We start from the raw sequence: 25,832 nt of genomic DNA on the forward strand, positions 1-25,832 counted from the left end.
AATGAGTAATCACCTCATCTTGTTATCCACCTCTTCTCAAAAGACCTATGTTATAACCAGGTTGTTGACATGCATTTTGCCTGCAAGTATCTCTGGTAGACAATTAGGAAAAGTGTATCTTTAAAACAATTTAGATTGTCAGTGCAAAGGCAATTTCATATAGACAGCTATCAAAGGTGATCAACCAGACTTTATTATGATATAACAAGAGGGAATTCATAGATAAGCACTTACTTGAATGTCTCATCATTGTATTTAGATGCAGTTTTTCTTTACCTTTGAAAGAACAAACCTTTCACCGCACAATGGCAAGTAGTTAATGTCTATGAAGCATTTGTACAATATTTTTAAATGAAAAAAATTCTTAAATGTTGATGCCTATATGATATAATCTCTAAAAACAGGAAAAATCAAAATTATCATTTAATGGACTCTCAGGACTTACATTTCAAGTGTCTTCAAATTTGAGCTAAGCAATTAAATTTTTTAAAGTAAAGTGTTGAAAGTGTTTTTAAGGTACATTTTATAAATATATACAAAACGTAGGTTTATTTGATGCTCTGTTCACTCAGGTAAGATTTATACCACATAGCTAATGAGATATGTCGTCATCTCCAAAAATTATAACCCCATAGAATTAAAAACAAAAATAAACAAAAAACCCTTTAAAAATTAGTCATTGTATGAAACCAAAAAGGGAAACTTTACAACTTAATGAGAAAAGCTTTATTTTAAAAAATGTTTTCATATCTGATTCTAATGTGTATTGACTTATGTATTTCAATAGTTAACATGAAAAAGCTAAAGCAGGGATTAAAAGTACTCTAGCAAGGTAAAGAATAAAAATACCACTTTCCCCCCTAGTATCTAGTTTGACAGGAGGGGATACCTAACAGAATCCTGTTTGTAAAAACAGCTCTAGTACTGTGCTTTGAAAAAAATCTGGCTGCATATAATTCTTAATACATTATATGATGCTCTTGCCCTTAAGACTTCTGGCACTTCAGGTAATGGAAAATGATGACCAAATGCTTTAAGATAAAAGTAAGAATGCATCATATCTTCTGAGTTTTAAGTAGATTGTCATCAAAATCTTTCACTTTAAAGAAAAATCTGAAAAAGACCGCCATCCTATTGTTCAAAGAGCTGCACTCAAATGATTTATAAAATGGACTGAGCTGACATTGGTTCTTTCATAAAGTCACTGAATATAAAACTTCATACTTCTAGCAAGGATGAGTGAATTACAAGGATATGTTACTCCATTATCTTCTTATCTTCTAGTCTACTTTGTGTTGAATTTGTCTAATTCAGATTTTGAAAAGTTAATACCACTGTCTCTTTGGTTAAATACCAGTTCCTTAGCTGTGTAGTCTTAAAAGGTAATCTGCTTTAAATCCTCAAAATCAGTACCAAAAAATGTATACAGCGTAATCTAATTGCTAGCATTTACAAAACTTGCACTTCACCAAATTAAAAAAGAATAAAATAAGACTTTTAAATAGTGCATACAAGGCACAAGAGCTTCTTAGTATATTTACTGAAGCCGAACATTTTGGCATCAACAAACACACCACTTTAGTTTCTCTTAAATTCAGTTTCCAAACAGCATACCATTTAGTTCATATTGAACTAAATTACCAAAAGTATATGATTTTTGCTTGATGATTTGCATAATTTAATCTTAATAGGTATTTACGTAGTTTAACTGTCATACTTCTGATGAGAGGACAAAGAAATAATAAAGATATCAATGGAGGATTAATCTATTGGCCCATCAGGAATTCTTAACAAAAGAATTCTTAACAAAAAATCATTATGTTTGCTATGTTCAATAGAAGAAATAACTAAAAAGAGACTTAAAATCCAAACCCCAAAAAGAGTATCATAAACCAATCTTCATAATTGTTATTACAGAGTGTCACCCGTTTTCAGATAATTAAAAGAGATGAAAAATATATTGCTGATGTAATAGAAATGTATTAAATCTGACAGATTTTCTAGTCAGTTGAGTTCAAGCTTCAATGATCATACTTCTTTTCCAGCAGGCAAAAAAGGCTAGAATTAAAGTCTGGCAAGAAAAAAACAAAAAGGATGGTCATCTTCAACTTCAGGCCACTTGAAATTTGTAATGAATTCATAGTTTTTATAGTTCACGCAGTCTGAGGCTGGATTCTTATCAGAGGGAGTAAACAAGTCTCATCTGCTCCCTCCACACTCTCGTAGGTAACTAATAGGTCTTATGAATAAAGCTTATCATTATAATGCGATGTGACATCTTTTAAATCTCAGTATCTTAATAGTCTCAATTTTCTGAATCAGAAAACCAGACGATCAATGGGCTTCTTATGTGATACATTGTGCTACCCAAATATCTGGGTGAAAACTGGCCCATGAATTTATTCCAGGTTTTTATGATAGGTATCTTTGTCCTTGATTCATAAACCATAACTACTTTTAATATTTAAGAAGAATTTGTGTTAGTTGAAACAATCTGTATACTGGAGTAAAAATGTGTTATGTTTTAAGCAAATGCTGAGAGAACTAGTCAATTCACGTTCTGCACACCCAGCCAAAGGGGATAGGAACAGCTCGCTAGAGATGCCTTCCTGGGCAAAGCCTCTTCTATCCATCAACAGCATTCATTACCTTAGGAGGAAACAGAAAACGTCAAACTCTTGTGTTAGCTCTAAAAACACAAACAAAAAATTAACCAACTCACTCACTGTTTGTTGCAATAACATCTCTCATTCAAAACTAAATGTTTTCTATACTAGAAGGCGCATTAGCTGTGTTCTTGAATACAGATAGACCTTTACATGAATTCTCCTTAACCTGTGATATATACACAAGACCAGAGGACCCTCTTATAATGCAGGGAATGCAGATGCTGACTCAGGAAGTCTAGGGTAAGATCCACAACTCTGCATTTCTGTTAAGCTCCAGGTGCTGTCAATACTTCTGGCTTGGGGCCCCAATCTGAGCTACAGGGCTCTATGTTCTTAGTTTTGAGGCCAATAGGAGTTCACGTGAGTTGTTAGAGGATTTAGGAAAATAATTTTAAAATTTCATGTGCATAGGAGCACAGCATTTTAAACTTCCTATTGTATAAGAGGGGAGAAAGGGGCAGGCTGTTTAATCTATACTTTAGCACTATTAGGGATTTAGGCACATTTTGACTATTTGGAAACTATGCTGAAACAAAGAAATATTTTACAAAAAGGCCACAGGTTATTTAATAATATAGTTCAAAAGGGAGAAGAGACTACAAAGATAACATTTAGCAATAAAGTCAAATATCAGATTATCATTCAGTATACATATGTATTAAAAGAACTGCAAGTCTGAGGTGTAAAGCAGGAAAAACTTTAAAAAACTATTTGGATAATCAGCTACCTTAGGAAAGTTCTTTTTTTTTTTTTAAAGACACATTTTACTGGCACTGGTTATGCCAAGAGAATGAAAAACATTACATCAAAAAATCATTTGTTTTCTTTTACATCAATATGGCTGATTGATATTGCAATTGGGTTTTGTGGCCATTACTGTTATATATCCAAATGTAATAAAATCAAGTTTCTGTGAGATTTTAAATTTTAATGATGCTATTTTATCACCCAGTTACCAATTATTTAGAAACCACTATGTCTCTGGTTCTGCAGAGTTGAGAATAATGATGAACAAACCCAACACTGATCTTGTCAAAATACTTGGAAATCTACCTGATTTACACAGAGTGACATTAAACATTTAACATAGTGACATTTAACATTACTATGTTAAAGCTCATAAAATATTTAACCAGATGACCTCACAATCAATGGTAATTATAGCTACTTCGACATACTGAGAAAAAGAATCCCATGAAACTTTGCTTTACAGAACTATGTTCTGTAAAATACTTTGTTTGTGGTATTAGTTAATGATTCATTGTATAATCATAGTTACATCTTAAGAATTATTTCCAGAAATTTCACTGTCCCTTTGCTAATTAACCCAACTAAGAATGTTAAAATTTCACTATCCTACATAGTTACAGGCTTCCCCATTGGTCAGTGGATAAAGAATCCACCTGCAATGCAGCACACACAGGAGACAAGGGTTTGATCCCTGGGTTGGGACGATCCCCTGGAGAAGGAAATGGCAACCCACTCCAGTATTCTTGCCTGGAAAATTTCATGGACAGAGGAGCCTGGTGGGCTACAGTCCATGGGATTGCAAACAGTCAGACATAACTGAGCCGATGACACTAACCACAGTTACAATCAATCAGATCTACAATACCATCATGCAGAATCATCCAAAACCAAAAATGCTGACCAGCTGGCACACAGAATTGCATGGCTATTCATCAAAACCAAAACCAAACAAAGTAAAAACCAGATACCTATGAAGTACTTTGACACAAATGACTTTGATAAGGTGCAACTCTCTTGCTAGGTCACAATTCTGTAAGTAGAGAGTTATCTTGATAATTTCAAAATTCAATTCTTCATATTTTTTAAAATTTGATTTATAAATATTAATTTTATATAATTAATTTATAAATGTATTGATTAATATAAATGTATTAATTTTATAAATGTATTAATTTATAAATATATTAATTATATAATACAAATATATTTGTATATACATATAATGATATAATGTATTAATTATATAAATATAATTAATATTTATAATGTATTAATCACAGCAAAGAGATTCAGTTATATGTGTGTATATATATATATTCTTTTTCATATTTTCAACTATGGTTTATCAAGGATATTGAATATAGTTCTCTGTTCTATACAGTAGGATGTTGTTGTTTATCCATCCTATATATAATAGTGTGCATCTGTTAATCCCAAACTCCCAGTCCTTCCCTACCCCATCTTTGCAACCACAAGTTCAGTCCTTCATACTGTTTATTGCTTGCTTGCTTAGTCACTCAGTCATGTCTGACTCTTTGCAACCCTTTGGACTGTAGCCTGCCAGGATCCTCTGTTCATGGGATTCTCCAGACAAGAATACTGGAGTGGGTTGCCATTTCCTTCTCTAGGAGATCTCCCTGACCCAGAGATTGAACTCACATCTCCTATGTCTCCTGCATTGCAGTCAGATTCTTTACCCACTGAGCCACTGGGAAATCCCGTTGTTTATTGTAGCAGTACATATAGTTGTTTATTTTGTTAAGATATTTATGGCTTGGTTTGAAAGAGGACATTTTTGCAGCTTTTTATTAACTGCAGGCTCATAAATAGATTTTGCTTTAAGGAAACTGATTTGGAATCACAGGTTTAAAAAAAATTATAGGTTAAAGAAAATGGAACACCAATTATTTTAAGGGTGACACATGCTGGGGTCCCACTATGACTAAAAATAAGGATGGGAGAGATCTGCACTAACAAGCTATAAATGTCTTATATTTTTAGACCCAGTGAGATCCAGCTAATGGGTGGTCATGGATAAGACCACTGGATGTCCTGAAGGAAAGGAAAAAACAAAAATAAAAAACTGCAAGATCCTGTAAAATGACAATTGTCATTTTATAGTTCAATAAAAATTGTCATTTTAAAGTTCAACATTTTAGGATCGATTCCTGCTATAAAAATGAATTCTGTTCCTCAACTTATATTTTATTAAGTTAAACAAATAACTAGCTAATATTGAAGCTAGGTCTCAAAGGTCTCTTGCATGACTGACAATCCCAAGGGTCTGCTAAGACATCTTCTATTTGAGTTACTCAAAAATAAATGTTTATGGAAACTATTTGCCCAAAGAGAGCTAGTAAGCAATTAAAAATATAAAACATAACAATAAAGGAAAAACTTTCCTTACTTTCATGAAGTATGAGTACATTTTGTTAGAAGAGTTAAGTCTCATTCTCCATGGTCAGTGCAGGATTGCTCATACCTTTAAGAGAAAACGTAAGTTAGCAATTTTTGTGGGCGCTGCTTTTGAGTGAAAAGGCAGAGACTTGTTTATTTACCCATGAATCCCACCAGTATGTTGCCAAAGCTGTCCTGTACATATTATGAGTGTTTACAAGATGGTTATGTAGAAACGAATACACACATATACACAATACAGCCAGCACTCCCAAAATAGCACTTTTAAAAAGTGTATGTATAGTTACACATATACACCTGAGGAGAGGAGGTGTGAATAAAATGATGTAAAATATGCTGAACCGCACACTTCTCACATTACCTTGAATCACTGTTTTCTAATTCTTCATTCGTGTCAAACTAATCTCTGAGCCCTTTCTCATCTCACCATTCTCATATTTCTCTTCTTTCTTTTACACCATCCTTTAAACAATTTCTAAATTCATCTATCAAAGTAACAGAAAATTAATCTACCATGTCCCCAAATTAACAGCACATAGAAACCAGAAAATCACCTCTACACTAATGTAGAACTATAAGGTGAAATAGGAATCTGTTCTGAAAGAGAGTTCTCTGTCCTTCTACCCTCCAAGTATACATCACTTCTTTGCCTCTAAGGAAACTGAGGGATTCAAAGGGCAAGTAGGAGACATCAATTTTGTTTAGATAAATACCTAATCCCTCCCATATGCTGAAAAATGGAATGATGTGTTTGAAGATGGAAAGATAGACCAAATTATGAATATTCAAATGATGGGGCACTTCAGAGGGAATGTACATTCCTTAAGAACAAGACTAATTGTAATTTATGTGTATTTTTTCATACCATTCAATATGTCAGTATGTGGCATGTCTACTTAAAATTTGAAACATCAATTCTTTCTTTTAAACTCTTTAGTTCCCAAATTAAACATCATAGTTTTTTTCTTTTTTTATTTGTATTTGATTAAGCATCATATTTTTAAGGCCTGATGATAACAGATATTTTCAACATTCCTACAGGATAATGTTTAAATTTGTTGTTTCAGTTTTATAGAGAAAGATAGAGAATTCTTTGCTCAAGGCCAACACAATATTATAGAGCACTTGTCCTCCAAAAATTGTATTTTGTTCTATACATCTCAATATCGTACAATTATAATCTTTGATAATTAAAAAAAAATAGACCTTAGTGCCTTAATTGTGGATGTGTGGTTTACACTTGGAAAACCATAAATACATACACACTCCTGCATGTATCATCACATGTCTTGTTTGATACTTAGCAATCCTGAGAATTAAGTAGTATTTTAAAGATGAAGACGCTGACTCTAAAGGTTAAGTAACTTAACAAATGCCCCACATTGATTAGGTGCCCAAATTGGGATTTGCTATCAGCTCTGTCTGCCTTCAAAGACTTGCTTGTTCTTTGCCAATAAACCATATTGGCCCAAGTAATCAAAATATTAAGATCAACAATAACCAGCAAACTGTGAGTGGGATATGAAGAAATAACAGGTAGCTAAAAGTTATGGCAATTCTGCAATGGCTTTACTTCAATATACATCTGATACATATATACATATATTTAATATATATTCAATATATCCAATATTTTGAAACTGGATAGAAACTTTCAAGTAAAAACCACATTAATTTGAGACCCCTTTTAACAGATACTTTTTAACCTTCTGCCTGCACTTACTGTACACTTCCCCATTTTAAAATAAATTGTATTTTGAGTTTATCATTTTTTTAATATATGGTAATAAAGATTTGGTTCTCTAAACTCGAAAAAAAGTAAAGAAAATCTATCTTTCACAAAATGGTTTTCTACAGCTTCCAGACATTAACCAAAGCATTTCACAAACAGTTCTTTGAAAATAGTTCTATATTTACATTGGCCATCTGACTCCAAAACAAGACATATTCTACAGGTAATAAGAATGAAAATGTTCAACACTTTCGCCTTTAAAAATAACATATTTCAAAACAGCCACACAAGCACATCCTTACCAGCTTTGCCTTTCCCTAGACTTGTGCTGTTCTCCGTCCAAGATTGAGAATCAGTAAGAAGGTGGCTCTGGGACTCTCTCAATGGCTTTGCAGGAAACTGATGGTTTTCAGAACTGAAAAATAATTATCATTATGATCATCAGGTTAACTCTTGACCGTATTTCTTAAAGGAAGTGAGTACTTCTTAAAGGAAGGAACTCAAACCACTCATGGTGCAAGATAATTGTAGGAGCTACCAAGAGAACTTCTGGAAAGCAGGAACAAGGCGTTAAGTCATACTGACTCCCAATGAAAAAGTGTTCTTGCCTCAGCTCTCTTCTTTCCTCTGATTACAATATGATGACAATTCTTGACCTTGGCAAATCTCCATATTAATACACAGAATAAGCCTTGGTATCCAATTTTAGCAGGTAAAGGAATGTAATTAGAACTTAGCAGTATTTTATTATTGACTTTAAGTTATATTCGATGCCAAATTATCTAGTTTCTCACTGATGACAGTGATACAAAGTTTGGTTTAAAATAACATTTCATTTAGATTTTAAAACATTATTGGCACAGAAACTATTAGTATATTTTTTACAACACACCAAAATAGTAATTATAATAATATTAAAAAGAAAAAACTACTTAAAATTTTTCCAAGTGTAATTTCACATATTTTAGTTGACTATAACTATTTTTTTAAAGGATATGCCTTTTCTCCTTAATAATACCTCATATCTAAAATTTGAGATCATTTCAATTTCGTGCTACTCTAATAATCCCTTATTAAAATTCTGGAGGAAAACTTTAAAAAAGAAAATTGTGTCTCGTATTCATATGAAAAATTTCTTTTACACTAATTCTCATTCATCCTCAGGAAAGTGACCATAGACCAGGTACAGCAAAGTAGCTAAGTCCTGGTGTAGGGACTCCGTGGAGAATCATTACTGCAGCAGGACTCTAACAAACAGCAAGGATGCAGTCATCTAACAGTACTCACTGAAGTACCTGTTATATCAACGAGTAAAGTCTTCGATCTAACTGAGGAAGGAGAAGAATAAATATAGAATAAATCAGGTGAGATTAAGAGCTCTGACAACGGTACAAGGCAGTATAAAGGGAACAGAGGGGCAGGCTGCTCTGAAAACAAAAGGTTTTCAAAGACGACCTCTCCTGTAAAGTTACACCCGAGCAGCAAGTGATCTGAGACACAGACCATTCAGATATCTGGAGGAGGAACTTTCAGGAAGATGAACGGACAAGTGCAAAGCCACTAAATAAGCAACATGCTTGGTATATCTGAGGAACAGCAAGATCTGTGTGTCTGAGGATTGTGAGCTAGGGGGAAGAGGTAAGGCATTACACTCAGAGGTGTCAAGGGCCAGGTTAGTCAGGACGAGGGAAGGACATTCATTAGCTTCTGTTCTGAGCAAGACAGAAAATCCGTGGAGGCTTCTGAGCAGAAGAGTGACACAACCTGATTTACATTTTAAAAGGCTCACTCTCTCTCTTTAATGGAGAATGCACTGGAGGAGGGCAAACATGGAGCCAGAATCCTTGTAAGAAGTGATGGCTTGGACCAGGAAAGCAGGCCTGGAGGTGGTAAGACATTATCCAGGTTATGGGTATATTTGGAGGGGACGTCTGACAGGATCTGCAAACACAGTATATACAGGGTCCCCAGAGAGAGGAATCTAGGTGACTCCCAAGTTTCTGGCCTGAGCATCTGGGAGAACGGAAGTCACTACTCATGAATATGAGAGAGCGAAGGAGAATCAGGTTTAGGGTGGGGTGAGGGGACAGATGGCTTGGAATCAAGAGTTCTGCTTTCCACCTGTTCAGCTGGCAATGCCTTTTATGTGGGCACATTATGTAGACAATGACATATACGACTCTGGAGTACACAGGGGAGACATAACTAGGCATAGAAAATGTATGTGGGCCAATCAGGGGAAATCACAGAATTCTGTAGAAGAGACTTCAGCTGTCAAAACCCTCAACATTTAAAGGAAAGGAAAGAGAAGCCCAGAGAGGTTACCTGACCTTGTCAAGACCACCTCGATGGGTAACAGTGCCAGAACTAGGATTTCTCCCCCTGCCCACTTAGTGGGAGGCGGACTGTATCTAAACCCCAACTAGTCTTCACTACCAAAACCACTTAACGTAGTATAAAAAAAAATAGCCTTCAGCTCTGTGGAATTTTCAAGCCCAAACTCACAGGGCATGGCCAAGTAAGACTATGGTGCCTTTGAAAGTCCCATGTTACACACATGTTCACTGGTAGGCACATAACTCACTCTAGGGATGGGGCTGGTAAACAGGTGTCATCTTGTGACAATTTCAGATGGTTCTGTAATGGCCGCCAGGATCACTGCCTTAGAAAGGATTCTGGGGTCACATCAGGTTCCACGGGAGAAAGTGTTGTAAGCAGCAAGAAACTGCTTGGGAGGAGTGTGCTATGAACACGGCATTCCAGTAATGAGGAAGACCTTACGACATGATAGTGTATGTTTTTGCTATTGGCTTTCATTTAAAAATTAGAGATATTGTCATATTTTAAAAAATATGTCTTAAACATTTAAAAAAGTAAGTGGTTCTACTTAAAATTTCACAAAGAACATTTTAAAGAGCATTTTGAAATGTTTAGATCGTTTCGCCTTTTGCGAGTCAGAATTCAATTTCAGGCCTTCCTCAAATGCCTGAACCAAAAGAGACTTAAAACAGTGGTCAAAAGTCCAGAAAATAAATTTCCTAGATTCTTTCCTTTCTCTCGCCACAGAAATGGCTCAGATCAAGCTTAGAGGTCTTTAAAGAGGACCAAGAATATGGCGCCCACTGCTAATGGGGCTGTCAATCCGATGTCTGGGATTCCATTCATCTCCAAGGGCCTGGTCCAGGCAGGGAAGGTCTTTTGCTTGCCAAGAGGCAAGGCCCAGTGGCTCAGAAGCAAAGTAACCCTGTCAGCTCACCTGATCAGAAGTGGGACTAATTTGGACTTATACTGTGCTATTTTTTTTTAAGCACCACATTTTAAAAAATCATAATATATTTCAGTCAACTTACAGAGAATTAACACCTGTTTACTGACTACCCAGATTAATCACAGAATTTTATAATTATGACTGAAGCTCCCTACGTACTCCAACCTCAGTCACACTTTCCTCCTGCCCTCATTCTAACCTGGAAACCAGTGTAGTAAATGATCCTAAATTCGGACACCATAGGATAAACCATATTATTTGAAAGTAAAATAGAAAAAAAAAAATATGGGCTTACTTTTTAGATGATGAATTCAATCCTGCAGGAGTAGATGGTTGTTCAGGATCCTGGTTAACAAGGCAAGTTGGAAAGGAGCAGCCATCACCTAGACTATAATTAAAATAAAAACTTACAATTGTGCAGTAAAAGAAAAATGATCTCTATGAGCAGAACGCAGTTACATTATGGACAAAACATGTATCTCAGACACTGGCTTCAGTACAGTATGTTTATGGAGATGTGAGTCAACTGCTTTCCACTTTGATATAATAGTGGATCATAAAATAATACTTTACAAAATAAGAGTTCTTATGCAGAAGGACAGAGTTCTTCTGTTGGATTACTTTCAGTAGTCTAAACCCTGAAAATTTTCACAACAAAATACCTTGAAAAAATGGGTAGCAACCAGTACCTCTTCTCATCACCAAAAACCTGGCGCATATTTTTACCGAAACCCAAGCTGAATCCATTCTTATCTGTTCCGTGTCGAAATACTGGGCTTCTAAATGCCTCTAGAAAAGATGGCAGAGCAACCACATAAGGAAAGAGCACATCAATTAGCAAGCGCTATAGTTAGAAAGGGGTGGATTAAATGAAGAAACTCTGAAAACCAATGGCTAGCCTCCTGCGACTCTTTATATGTCTGTCTGTCAGCCCCACAGATGAAGACTATCTATTCTTTTAAAGCAAATGTAAAATGTGATTAGATCTATTTTAGTTTTTAAGTAACCCTTTTATTTCTGCAGCAGCACATGTGTATTGTAAAAAATGAGAAAATACAAACAAGCAAATAATTTAAAACACTACATCTTCTAGACGGCTGAATGGACAGAGAGATAACATAGATATAAATATACATTTTTTAAATCAAAATGAGACTAAAGATACATTCTATAACTTTTTTTCAACTAATAAATTCCATTTTCCAATTTCATTAGAATTTTATGTCATCCAATCATAAAGTTTCTTCTAGCTAATCAAAAAGTTACTTTAAAACTCTCAATCTAAATCAGGATCCGATGCAGGGTCACACATCGTGGCTGGTTATGCCCACTAGGTTCAGAGAGGCTGCGTGACTTTGCTCAATACCAAACAAAAAATAAATGACATGAGTGGAATTTGAACAAGGTCATCAAAGTTCTGTCCTTTATGCTACATTTTAATCTTAAATAATCCTGAGATGTAAAACCTAAAATGTTAGTTTTGGGATTTTCTATGTGAATAAACATATTAGTATAATGATTTCTATCCATTATTTGAGAAAGGAAAAATCTAACTGGCAGAGGCATGGTACTATGAAAAATGTGATTTGAAAGATTCTTAACATTTATTACCCTAGTTTATAGCTTTTTATAAAACGCTTTAATAATTATAGGACCATACTGTCCAGAGTACTTTCAGTGTTACAAGTAAAATCTATAAGTTTCTAAACTTGAAACCTTAGTAGAAACACTTACATTTGAAAAATAATTTAATTGCTCTACAATTTGAATTGCTCTATAATTTGAAATATGATACTTCATTTAGAAATTGCTTTATTATACCAATATTTTCACTCTGCTAGTACTTCAGGTGATTAGAGTTCACCTCAATATTGAAAATAAACATTCACAATTATATACAAATAATTTTCACTATTTTAATAACAGAATCTCATAACTTGGGTGTCCTTTGCGATCAAAAGAAATTATAAGTCCTGGTTGCATTCTGAAACTCCTATTCTTAGTCTAGAAGGCTCCATTTAGCTTAGTCCCTGCTTACTTCTCAAACTTCATAGTATATTTTTTTGTTCTTTAGCTTTCTATTAATAGTTTTCTCCAACATGAGTAATTTCTCAAACATATGTAGCTCTTTTAAAAAAAAAATGAGATGAACACAGAGAACATAAAATTGGTCACTTTCAGGTGAACATTTCAGTGGCATTTAGTAGTTCATATTTTTTTGGAACCAATACCTATACCAAATTCCAAAATATTTTACACCTCAAAAGAAATCCTATACTAATTAAAGCAGTCCTTCTTTATTCCATCTTCTTCCCACCCTTTGGAAATCATCAAAATGCTTCTTTCTCCATGGATATTTCTTATAAATGGAATTATACGACATATAACCTTTTATACTTGACTTCTTTCATTTAGCACGTTTCTGACGTTTATACACATTGTAGCACTGCTTTGCTGTATCCCATCTCTGCAGGGCTTTTGAACATACTGTTTTCTCTGCTGAGATGTTCTGGCTCTTTCCACAACTTCTTAAATACTTGCTGTTTTCATGAACTCTTCCCTGACCACTCCTTCTAGATAGGTTCCCTTCTACCATCCCCAGTCCTTGATTCATAACTCAACATCCTGTTTGCTTCTTTCAAAACACTTTGTAATTAGGTTTAAATGTTTGGTTATTGATTTTCTGTGTTGCTCACCACTGTATATATACACAATGCTTTGCACACAATGGACAGTTTAAAAATACATGGAATGAGTGAATCTGTATTTGTCCCACCAGAAAATGTGTGAAGTAAGAGTGGTTTTTTGAACTTCAGGACAGGTTAGCATTTAATCATATGGCAACCTCTGATGAATATTTAGCTTTGTATTGAAAGTTCTGTTAACTACAATAATTATATACTCACCTAATGTAGATTTATTTTTGCTGACTAGCCAACAATGATAGCCAAACAGAGAAGACAAGCTGACAGAGAACATAGCTGCAGCAAAGAATAAAAACATAATATGGAACTTGGCTTGAGTATCAGGTAGGCCATTCTATAAAGAAAGGGAGAAAATAAAATGTTTTGTCAAAGGAATGAGTATTCCCCTAATTTGATAAGTTTTTTTTTGTTTGTTTAAAATTTTTCTTAAATTTAGATATGGAGAAAGATATACATCTTTATGTTAAAACTTCAAGGGAAAAATACATCTTTAAACTAAAATCATTGCTTACTATAACCTGAATATATATATATATGGAAAAGATATTAAAATTTGGGATATTTATTTTGTATAATCAAATTCATAGAAAAATTATAATAATATGTGTGTAAACTATATGAGTAGGAAGCAAGATAAAAGGAGCTATAAAATTTTTATAATTTATAAAATTTGTTTTTAATTTACTTTCTGAAAGTGTTTTGCTAACATACTCTAGATTTACAAATGTTTGAACAGCTTTATCTTATTATCATGCCAGAAAATGAAGGATAATTGGCATGATTTAGCTAGTCTTCTCATTGATGTTTTACATCACTGCAAACAACAGCATCAACTACAAACACATACAACACACCCACAATAATGCTTCAAGCTACTTTAGATAATGTCACTACAGAAAAGTTCAACACCAGGGCATAACACCTGTCTAAAACAAACCTTACAGTACCCATGGGATGAAAAAGGCCATCAAAGCACAACCAGACTGACTCTCCTAGTCTATGCGTCTAAGAATGGAATCCCTCTAGATTGTGGAATTCTAGGAATCCCTCCAGAATGTGGGCTTAGGTACACTCAGTGAAGCACCAGAGATGCTAGGATGTGTCTCCTTCTGATATTCCATTTCAGTATTCTGCAGTTATCCGTCAGATTGACCCAGGTCACAAGACCTCACTGGTACCTTTTGACAGTAGTGTTCTCACACTGAAAACCAGTCGTTCCTCTGCAAATATATTTGTGGTTTGGTAATAAAACCATCCACAAGAATGAGGAACTCTAAGGCCGTGTGCTCTCAGACATTCATGAGAGATCATTCTTCCAGGTGGACACTCCAAGTACCCTCGAATGCTAGGACATGCTCGTTTACCTGTGTATTTCTAGCACTCAGCAATGTAACTGACACATAGTAGGCATCAATAAATCTTTAGCATTGAATGTGGTTCAAATCTCACATCAGTGATCTAATAATTCATAAAGTCTTCCCATAATAAAGAATAATTTAATGAATGTAATAAGGCAACTCTGGCAGGGATAACTGCTTCTTATATTGTATGGTATTCATGAAGAGCATCTTGTGGTACTTAAAATACATAGTACTAACTCTGTTTTGCTTACATTTAAAACATACAGTGCAGAAAACAAATGAGTTGCCTATAGGATACACCTAATATCAATTCAGGACTTGATTGATATTCTAGCTTGATAATCTTTTTAGACATAAAGAAGAACTTCTATTTTTAAATACTAAGAAAAAAAATCCTTATATAGTCACTTCTCGTTATTCACAGTGGTGATGTTCTTTAAAGCTGCCGTGAACACTGAAATTATGATTCCCAAACCATTGCTCCTGGGAAGATACAGGCTTCTGGTCACAACATTTTTGTCAAATGATCAATGACCATGTTCTGTGTGTTTCTGCTTATAAAACCTAATTGATACTTTATTTAATATACATTAAATAAGAGAACTCACAGCCAACAGTACCATAAGGGATGCCTGAAGGAAGCGTATCTAAATACATGCATTTCCTCCATGGGGCACATCACAGTCTTTTCTTTTGCTCAGAAAATGAGACAGCACTTCAGCGCTAGGCTTAAAGACCTTTTAAACAATGAAATCACCAACAAAAAAAGCACAAAAATGCAAAAGACATGGCACTAAATAGACTTAAAAGCACACTCATTTACAGTGTGAGAGTTCAAACGGGAAGGCACTAAGACCTCCGGTTTGATCTCAACTGGAAATGTGCACGTGGGTGACTCAGATTTTTCCTACTCTGTGTATGCTTGCAAAGGACCACGAAAGCTACGCTTAGTATCGACTTTGAGGTTTTAAATAAATGTTGGCAAGTAGGTGAATTCACAAACACAGAATCTGCGAGTAATGAGGAATGACTATATATAAATTAGCTCTATTCTGTAAAATTGGTGTCCGGATTAAGTCACTACTGAAAATCTATATATGTATTTTTGTATACCAAAAAAAGTCACCAAGGTAATAACTTACGGTCCAAAATTTGATAAAATACTGTAAATCTGTAGCAGCAATAAAAAGGCAGTACAGCAGAGAATAAGCCAAGAAAAGGAGGAAAAATTTATAATTTGAAAATCCAACACAATTGTTCACCCTGTTAACGAAACAAAAACATTTTTGGTGAGTTTTATGCTGTTACCCTAGGTACACATATGCTCAACATTAACATAAGTATTTGATTTCCTAACATTAAAATTTATTGGCATTTCTTTAAGCATAACTCAAAAGATTTCTTTTTAAAATTTATTTTTTCAAAGATGTTCTTACACATACAAACATTTAAAAAGCCATTTCACTAAAGGAATTTCTATGTTCAAACTGTAGAAATCTGATATGTAATATTGCTTTAATTACTCATGACCCCTGTATTTCCTGTGCAATTATACAAATAAGCACATGCCTTAAGTATAGATCTTGTGAGAAATCTATTAACACCAAACAGATAAGAGGAATTTTCTAAATTCTTTTCTGTGTTACCTTTGGATTTGATTTCTAACTATGATTAAGTAATTTAAAAACTTTTTAAGTTTTCCAAAATTAGATGAGATGTCTTTACAAACTACTTGCATGCGGACAGTACAGCACTGAAGCAACCAGATTATCAAAACATCTTAAACGGCGGGTTTAAGGAAAGAAACAGGACTGGGAGCCAGACAGTCAGGTCGTCATGTACATTCGATGCTAAATAACTATGTGTCCCTGACAAAGTGCCATAATTTCTAAAGGTTTCCTTTTCCTCATCTGTCAAATCAGCACTCAGATCCTTTCTGAGAACCAGGTCTCTATGCTAGGATTCCAACACTGGAGATGCAGAATTCTCAGCTTTTACTCTGAAATCATTGTATTTGGAGAGGGTGGTTTAAGAACTCAAACTACTGTATCAATAAACATAAATACAAATACAACTCATACTTTATCATCACACTTCTTCTATCAAAGCTTATTTTCCCTCTTTTTATTAAGACAAAGGAATTCCTGTATGATACAGTATAAATGTGATACAACACCTAAGTGGAACTGGTTGCTATCTTCATGGGTAGTGAACCCATGAATTAACAATAAAAATAATAAACTCACTGCACAGAACACACAGATGTTTCTTCTTTCACCTGTGTGTGTGTGTGTGTGTGTGTGTGACTCAGTCATGTCTGAATCTTTGTGACCTCACGGACTGTAGCCCACCAGGCTCCTCTGTCCATGGGATTCTCCAGGCAAGAATACTGGAGTGGGTTGCCATGTCCTTCTCCAGCAAACACCTTTGTTCCTACTCACTACTGGCATAAGATAATCTTCCTCTTTACTGACTTTGCCAATAAACTAATTGTTTCTCTTTCTCTATTGTTGAAGAGAAACAATATTCATATGAAAAATGTTTACTCAATTCCATAAGATGAATATGGACTGAGTCTGCTATATGCCATGTGCCTAGAGTTAGCAATACTGTTACTACATGCTTAAAAATTTGTTAAGAGGACAGAGTTCATGGTAAGTTCTTAAAGTTAAAACTTTTTTAATTAAAAAAATTCAAAAGTTAAACATTGGGCTTATGGATAAACCAAAATTTGGAACAAAAATGGAAAATGTTTATATCTGCCACCTCCAAAAACATAAGATAAAGGGAACAGCATTAGAGTTAGTAATTTTGGAACTTAAGGGTATTGTGTGTGACAGATTCATAAAGAAGCAAAACTGTGGGTGCATAGTGTGTGAAAGAGTTGCTCTGGCAGCTCAAGGGATTTCAGTGTGAGTGCAAACCAGCCACCGAGATTGTCTCTTACAATCTCGGTGTGATGAAATAATGCTAAGAAGTAATATTGCAACAATTCCATACAAGCCGAGTCTAAATGTGTTCTGTCACAAAAGGAGAGAGGATATCCCCATGCTTATCTGTGTTGGTTACAAGAGGAGAGAATGGGAGACAGAGGCTGGGGTGTTAAGATTGGCCACGTGGATGTCCAGACAACGACGCTTCTGTGGACAAGGGGAACACGCGATGCGACAGGAAAGACGGCTGCTCTTCCCGCAGGAATGTAAGAACCAGCTTTTGTACTGGATGACAAATCGCGTTTTTATAGAAAGGAAAATGATCTTGAACGGAGACTTTTACAACATCTAATTTAGCTTACTTTAACTTCTACTTAGGGGCATGGTGTGATTTGCCATGTCAGTCAGAAAACAGAGGAGAAGGTTAGTCAATAAAGACTGAGCTTGGTAGGAGTGTTATACTTGAGATAATAATATTTATTTTTAATAATAACTTACTCTCTTCCTGACAGACAGCTTTTGGTTAGACATTTTAACTGCCTACTACTTTGAAGACTCAATTTGAAAAGTGCATGTACTCTGAATCTGAATGCCTTTATATGGAGAAATAAATACATTCTAGATAAACATCCCTTACACATTCATTTAAACTCAGTTAAACATCTCTTGGTTCTGTTTTAGGGAAACTGCTTTCTGAGTCTAATTGGAAAAAGAACATAATATTAAAAAAAGGTGGAAAGAAAGTGGCCACTGAGGTCCAAACAACTTGATATATGACTTTAAGTTCACTCCGGAACTTTTCTGAGCCTCACTTTCCTCTTGTTTAAAAATGGGACAAATAATTTTTAATAATATCTATCATGGTTATAAGGATTATAGATTTTACAGATATATGGATATATCATCTCTAGACATTACAGGCACTCAATAAACTGAATCTGAAATTATTTAATTAGTGCCACCTAACCATTTGCAGCCTTGTCAAAGAATATTATTAGTATAATTAATAAATTTAAAAATTATATTAAAAAGAAAAAAACACTTATTTGATAGGATAGCCAATAAGGCAAAGACTACAATATCTATTTTAGGTAAAAAAGAGGTGTGAAGTTGGTCCCCCGCACCCCAGAGGGTATTCTGGCCACAGCAGATACGTTGAAGTCATTGCGAACCAGAGGCATGGTTCTCTGATTTTTCAAACACTAAAAGTTGACAGATCCTGAGCTTCAAAATCATATGCAAGACCTGTATAAAAAGCCTGCCTCACTATAAGTCTTAATAAGTGACTGTTACATTTACATAATGACTGTATAAAAGATCTCTTGTATGTTGATATGAAAACATTTCCAGGGCATAAGTGAAGTGGGGGGAAGGCAAAGAGACTCTGGCCATAAAATTGGAAATATCAGTGGAAAAAGAACTTGCTAAGAAAGAGAACAGAATGAATGAAATGAAGGAAAAAATGAGGAAAGAAAAGTCACCACAAATGAAAATCTTTACTTCAAACAGGGGTTATTTACCAACATCTTTCTCTTAAGAGGAGCATTATTTTCATAGGAGTTAGTCAGCCTTAACTTGTTAACAGCAGAAAATCTAGGTGAAGAAAAGTAAGAGGTACCCTGGACAGAGATAAAGAATATCGCAAACCTGACATCCTGCTACTGTTTATGCAGCTAAGATAACTGTTCACTGTGTATGCTTCGCCCACCTCTGGCGTAGGTTTGTGGGTAGGTCTACCTTGCCTGAAAGTCAAAGTCATTCAGTCATGTCCGACTCTTTGGGACCCCATGAACTACAGAGTCCATGGAATTCTCCAGGCCAGAATACTGGAATGGGTAGCCTTTCCCTTCTCCAGGGGATCTTCCCAACCCAGGGATCGAACCCAGGTCTCCTGCATTGCAGGTGGATTCTTTATCAGGTGAGCCATAAGGGAAGCCCTACCTTGCCTGGTGCCAACCATGAAGGAAGACAAGGCTTGGAGAAAGATCATGCTTAATGTCCAAATCCAACCTGACTGGCAACCTTGGTGTGGTGTCACAGGGGTGTGTACACTGAGATGAAAAGTTAAAAGGTAGAAAAGCCAACCTTCATTAGGTAATTAGATCTTTCAAATAATCCTCTAGTCAGTTACCTAATTTCATGACTTAGAAATTTTTTAAAAAATTTTAATAAATTCTAAGTGGAAACCCTTGTTGAAACACATGTGTGTATTTACAGATCTGCTATTCTACTCCTTAGCATTAAGTTCTATTTAAAACAGATTGTTAAATCTTTAGATGAATTCATTCCTTATCAGATACTTCAAGTGAAGTGTTATGTATAATTTATGTGCACATTTTGGTGTAATTTCTGTATTCTAGAAGTATTCTAGAATCTCTCTGTTTATGCATGTGCATACAAAGAAAACCATTTGTTTTGAGCAAACGTAAGAGAATGTTTTACATTGTTAACCTACTGGTGTTAAAATTATTTCATGGAAACTCATGGAATAAAGGCTCTTTTGAGCTAACTAAACAATTTCAGCTAACTAAACAAACACTACAAACTAAACCTGAAGGGACTTCCTAGGTTCGCCAAGGCAACATTTCATTTATAAAAAGATTTAAATAGATCAATGATTCAACTTATTATGCTATAAAGGGCAGAAACTTCTTTAAGTGTAGAACCATACTCACCATGGGCAATGATGATCCATCTTCAAAATACATCTAAAAAAAAACCACATACACAAAATTCAGCATCCCACAAAAGTTTAATCCCAATATGTTATAAAATGAAATACTATTTCAAAAGAGTTGTGGCAGGTAAAATATTGCAAAATTATTTACTTATCTAAAAGCTGAATAATAGCAAAATGCCTCATCTAAAATAAACATTATAGCCAATTCTAGATGATACAAAAACAGAACTTTAAATTCAAAATATACATGTTTTAAGATGTAAATAAATAACTCATTTTCTAAAAACACAATATGTTAATATACAACTATTTTATGCTGAAGAAAGTACAAAATGTCAACAGATTTACAGACAGTCTGGATAAAACTCCATTAATGTCCAACTGTAAGACAAGTATATGGTACTGTTCTTGTGGTATATTAAGTATGTAACATCTGACTGTCATGAAGCCAACTGAATTATCTTTATAAAAAGGAAATGAGTCATAGAAATTTTTCTTAACTAGAACTAGCCAAGAATGAGCTGCTAAAATCATGCACTTCATTCAAGTCACAAAGAATCTGGGGGAACAGAGACAACTGATCATGGCCCTTAGCCACACTCGTATTTATGCAAGTGCTGGGCATATCTCCTAAATAAAGGTCTGATAAGCATGAATAAGGAGAAAAGGAAATAATCTGGAAAGCAACGAGAAAAGAAACACATTAAAAAAAACCCACAGGCGTGTAGACATTTTAGAAGTAAAGGGTTTTTCTTACTTATCACAGACGGAACAGTGGTGGCAGCGATCTGGTTTTATAAGTTGGCATCTGTCACAATAGCGGATTGCTAGGAACAAAAAGCTCCACTTAGCCTTAGATTTAACAGTGAATTGAAGACATAATTAAATAGCTTTTAATCATTTATCCAAATTTAAATTCCATAAGGCATAATGAATCTAAATTTGATAGAAATGACATATTTGACTGCATAAATACAAAAATGAAATGATTTGACTAAAGCCTCAGTTCTCTGCAGAGATCTCCCAAGAATAGATCTTTGGGGGGAATTTTTCTAAGGCATGCTCAACTATAAATATACTATCTAATTACAAAGTAATCACAGACTTACAAAGGGTGCAACCATGTCCATTTTCATCAAAGTAAACAGAATGTCTCCCTTGACTAAATCATTTCACTTCCTGGACTCTGCCAGGATGACTAGGTATAGGATACAACCACATTTTAGAAGTTTTTTGAGAAACACATTTTAGAAATTTGTGAATAAATTCAACTAGCTGTTTGAATTGGGAAAGAGTTCACATCTTCCCTGCTGGGTGAGATGCAAGATGAGGAGTGAGTATTCCAAGAGGTATTTCCACCAGAGAATTTTAATTCTTGTGACTGAAGTCCTGAGGCTTTCTTCTCTAAAACAGACATCAGAGACAGTTATGGATGATTGGAGATGCTCTTTCAGTATACAGGCATCTGACAGGATGCCCTCAGTCTGCCAAAATTATAGGAGATCAGTTAAGTGGGCAGTACAGTAGGGCTGGCAAAACCAAACAAGCAAACTTAAAATCTGGAAAACATACTTGCAGCAAGCAATTATCAAGATAATATTAGCTAATATCATAACCTCTAAAAAAAGGAAAAAACTGTTATAAACTAAGAACAAAATGAGCTTTATTTTTAAGACAACAGGCCTAAAAGGAGTTGTTTTCAATACTGAAATAAGTCCTTAATCATCCCCTTATAAAACTTTTTTTTTCAGGAATTCCAGAGGTGAATGGCATGGCCTGCTCATCTCCTGAATGAAGAAGTCTCACAGGGACATTCCAGGTGAAGCTCTAAAGTATCACTGGCTCATGCCAGGTATCAAAATGGGAGCAGTGTTGTCCAGAAGGAATATAATGTGAGCTACACAAGTGCTGTTAAACTCTCTAGGAGCTATGTTAAAAGAAGTAAAAAAAAGGGGGGGGGGATTAATTTTAATGATATATTTTATTTTAGCTAATACATATTTCAAAATATAATTATTATAATTATAAATACATATAACATTTTATATTATATACAAATGAAGTATATGATTTGAATATACTTGAAGTATATCAACAGTTGAAGTATATATCAACATCAACTGAGTCTTCTGTTGCTTTTAAATAGCCTTTAAAACCTGTTTTGTGTTTTCCACTTATAGTCAAATTTGAAGCTGTCACAATCACAAAAGACTAGTGGTTTCCATAATGGGCAGCATGGGTTTAAAGTCACACAATTTCCATGTGAGTTTTGTTGAGCAATTGTACATGTTCTCTAAGTGGTGATTATTTCTAAAGTACACTGCGGGGGGATGCACCTTGCAAATTAAAGTGGGCAGTGACTCAAAAATATTTTGAAATTTTTCATTTATAATCTTTTTTGTAGAAAATCTTTTTGTTCACGGTCTTTCACAGACGGAAATTTAGTTTTATAATTAAAACACACTCCATGTGCCAGATCAGATTCAACTAAAATCATCCCACTGGAATTTAAAGTGAGCCATCTGATTATCATTTAAAAAGTCCTAACAATGGAGGGGGAGTTTTAACTGTCTTGCTTGAATCTTCTGAGAATTTATTCATGTATTATTTATATAATTTAAAACTTTTTTGGTAAATGTTGAAAAGGAAACATCACCAACATCTATGTACAAAGTGATTAATTAACTATGTCACTTCTAATGCTAATCTTCCTAGTCAAAAGGTCTATAAATATTTTTTTGTAGGAAAGGATCAACAGCAAGGGAGAGCTGGAAAAGCAAATAGCCCTCCTTAATAAAAATAACTAATAATATAATAGAATTTGGAGAGCCCCATAAGAAATCAGGAGATGCGTGGATCAAAAAGACAGCACAGGACAAAAAGAAGTGAGATGAACAGTCTTAACACTTGCCTCACACACCCATGACTGTACATGGTTGAATTTGTTCTCTATGTATAGCAGTCAATGTAACCTAGGCAGTCACTATTTTTCTCTTTCAGGTTTGGAGGAAAGACTGTGGATCTAGAATGAATGGGAAAACCCTCAATTATACTACTATCCATTTTCTTCAGTTCTCTAAGACATATAAAGTGTGTGGACATCAACTGAGCCTTTCAGTGCTTCGGTCCATGGCCTTTCTCAGGGTGAGGAAGGAAGTTATCTGAACAACCCAGGGGTTTTGGCCGAGGGTGGCCTAAGAAAAAGGACCCTCATATTCCTGCCTTGCGGGCGTTGTGTCCCTCCACTGCATGTCCATTCTGCATTCATGATTACCTTTCAGTTCAGTTCAGTTCAGTTCAGCTCAGTCACTCAGTTGTATCCGACTCTTTGCGACCCCATGAATCGCAGCATGCCAGGCCTCCCTGTCCATCACCAACTCCTGGAGTTTACTCAAACTCATGTCCATCGAGTCGGTGATGCCATCCAGCCATCTCATCCTCTGTCGTCCCCTTCTCCTCCTGCCCCCAATCCCTCCCAGCATCAGGGTCATTTCCAACTAAATTCCAGGTAATTTTCCAACTAAAGAGTCAACTCTTCATATGAGGTGGCCAAAGTATTGGAGTTTCAGCTTCAGCGTCGGTTCTTCCAATGAACACCCAGGACTGATCTCCTTTAGGATGGACTGGTTGGATCTCCTTGCAGTCCAAGGGACTCTCAAGAGTCTTCTCTGATTACTTTTACACCCCACATATTCCAGAGAGAGATTAACCACACCAACATTATCATCTCTTTATTATACTTCCTGTAATTTAATTTAGTCTATGACTCTAGTCAGTTAAAATTGATTTCAGCATGCATCCAGAAGTTTTGCACTAAAAATATAAAGACTATATTAGGAAATTCAGATTCTGTTTCAGATTGTCAAAAATACTGAGAATCATAAATTCATCCCAGGAGATAGGCATACAACACAAGAGAAGATAGTCTTCAATTCAGTTCAGTTCAGTTCAATTCAGTTGCTTAGTCGTGTCTAAGTCGTGCCATCCAACCATCTCATCCTCTGTCATCCCCTTCTCCTCCCATCTTCAATCTTCAATCTTTCCCAGCATCAGGGTCTTTTCCAATGAGTTAGTTCTTCGCATCAGGTGGCCAAAGTATTGGAGTTTCAGCTTCAGCATCAGTCCTTCCAATGAATATTCAGGACTGATCTCCTTTAGGATGGACTGGTTGGATCTTCTTGCAGTCCAAGGGTCTCTCAAGAGTCTTCTCCAACACCACAGTTTAAAAGCATCAATTCTTTGGCGCTCAGCTCTCTTTATAAGACCAACTCTCACGTCGATACATGACCACTGGAAAAACCATAGCCTTGACTAGATGGACCTTTGTTAGCAAAGTTATGTCTCTGCTTTTTAATATGCTATCTACGTTGGTCGTAACTTTTCTTCCAAGGAACAAGCGTCACATAATTCACACAAGGAGATGACATAAATCCAAAGTGCAGTTGTTACTAATGAACACTAATACTTCGTTCTGATATGACTTAGTCTTAATTTGGTGCATCAAGGGGTCTAGTAGAAAAGGCACTGCACTAGGAATGTGGAAACTAGATTTTTGCACCTGATACATCACTGCCATTAAATACGTTTGGAAACTTGTGCAATAATTAACTTTTAGGGGGTTTAAATTTCCTCCATATTAGTTTAGGCTCATCTTGGGTACATATACGTACACATATACAGAAACACATTTCTATCTTTGTGGGGTAATATCAGTGGCATAATATCAAATCAGGGATTCACCACTTGCTCACTGACAAGCAGTAAAAACAAACAGGAAAACATCATGCGTGAGACTTAGAGTTATACTGAATTATGATTATAAAGTGAGTCAGAGTTGAATATATACAATATAAAAATATTAATGAGATATTTTACAGTCCTTTTTTCATCCTAGGTCTTTGAAACTAGTTGTGTATTTTATACTTAGAGCATGTCTCAGTTTGGATGAGCCATGTTTTAAGGCTCAAAAGCCACATGGGGCTAGTGGCCACCGAAATGGGCGCACACAGCCAAATCCACAAAGTTTCTGGGTGAGCCTTGGTGGGCAAGCACCAGTCATCCAAGTCTGTCAGCTTTTTTAAAATAACATATATTTTTTAAAAGTCTTTACTGAATGTGTCACAAAATTGCTTCTGTTTTATGTTTTGGTTTTCTGACTTTTGAGGAACGTGGGATTTTAAGTCCCTGACAAGGGATCGAATCCATAACCCCTGCAATGGAAGGTGTGGTCTTAATCACTGGACCACCAGGGAAGTCCCCCTGCGTGTCAGTTTTTAAGACAATTATTTGATTAGATAACTGCTTAAATGACCTAAA

General features: G+C 35.2%; 1 protein-coding gene across 1 annotated transcript in view; it reads right to left on the reverse strand.

The window, feature by feature from the left end:
• Positions 1-170: 170 nt before the first annotated feature.
• Positions 171-25,832, reverse strand: part of ZDHHC2 (zinc finger DHHC-type palmitoyltransferase 2) — a 66,212-nt gene continuing 40,550 nt past the window's right edge. The window contains exons 5-13 of the mRNA XM_065946803.1: positions 21,274-21,343; positions 20,512-20,544; positions 16,046-16,166; positions 13,744-13,876; positions 11,500-11,626; positions 11,133-11,225; positions 7,872-7,984; positions 5,827-5,901; positions 171-2,649 (exon numbers count right to left, since the gene is read on the reverse strand). Coding sequence (XP_065802875.1) covers positions 5,861-5,901; positions 7,872-7,984; positions 11,133-11,225; positions 11,500-11,626; positions 13,744-13,876; positions 16,046-16,166; positions 20,512-20,544; positions 21,274-21,343 — 731 coding nt within the window. The 3' untranslated portion in view covers positions 171-2,649; positions 5,827-5,860. The remainder of the gene's footprint in view (positions 2,650-5,826; positions 5,902-7,871; positions 7,985-11,132; positions 11,226-11,499; positions 11,627-13,743; positions 13,877-16,045; positions 16,167-20,511; positions 20,545-21,273; positions 21,344-25,832) is intronic.

Source organism: Muntiacus reevesi, chromosome 10, assembly GCF_963930625.1.
Source record: "Muntiacus reevesi chromosome 10, mMunRee1.1, whole genome shotgun sequence".
Lineage (NCBI taxonomy): Eukaryota > Metazoa > Chordata > Mammalia > Artiodactyla > Cervidae > Muntiacus > Muntiacus reevesi.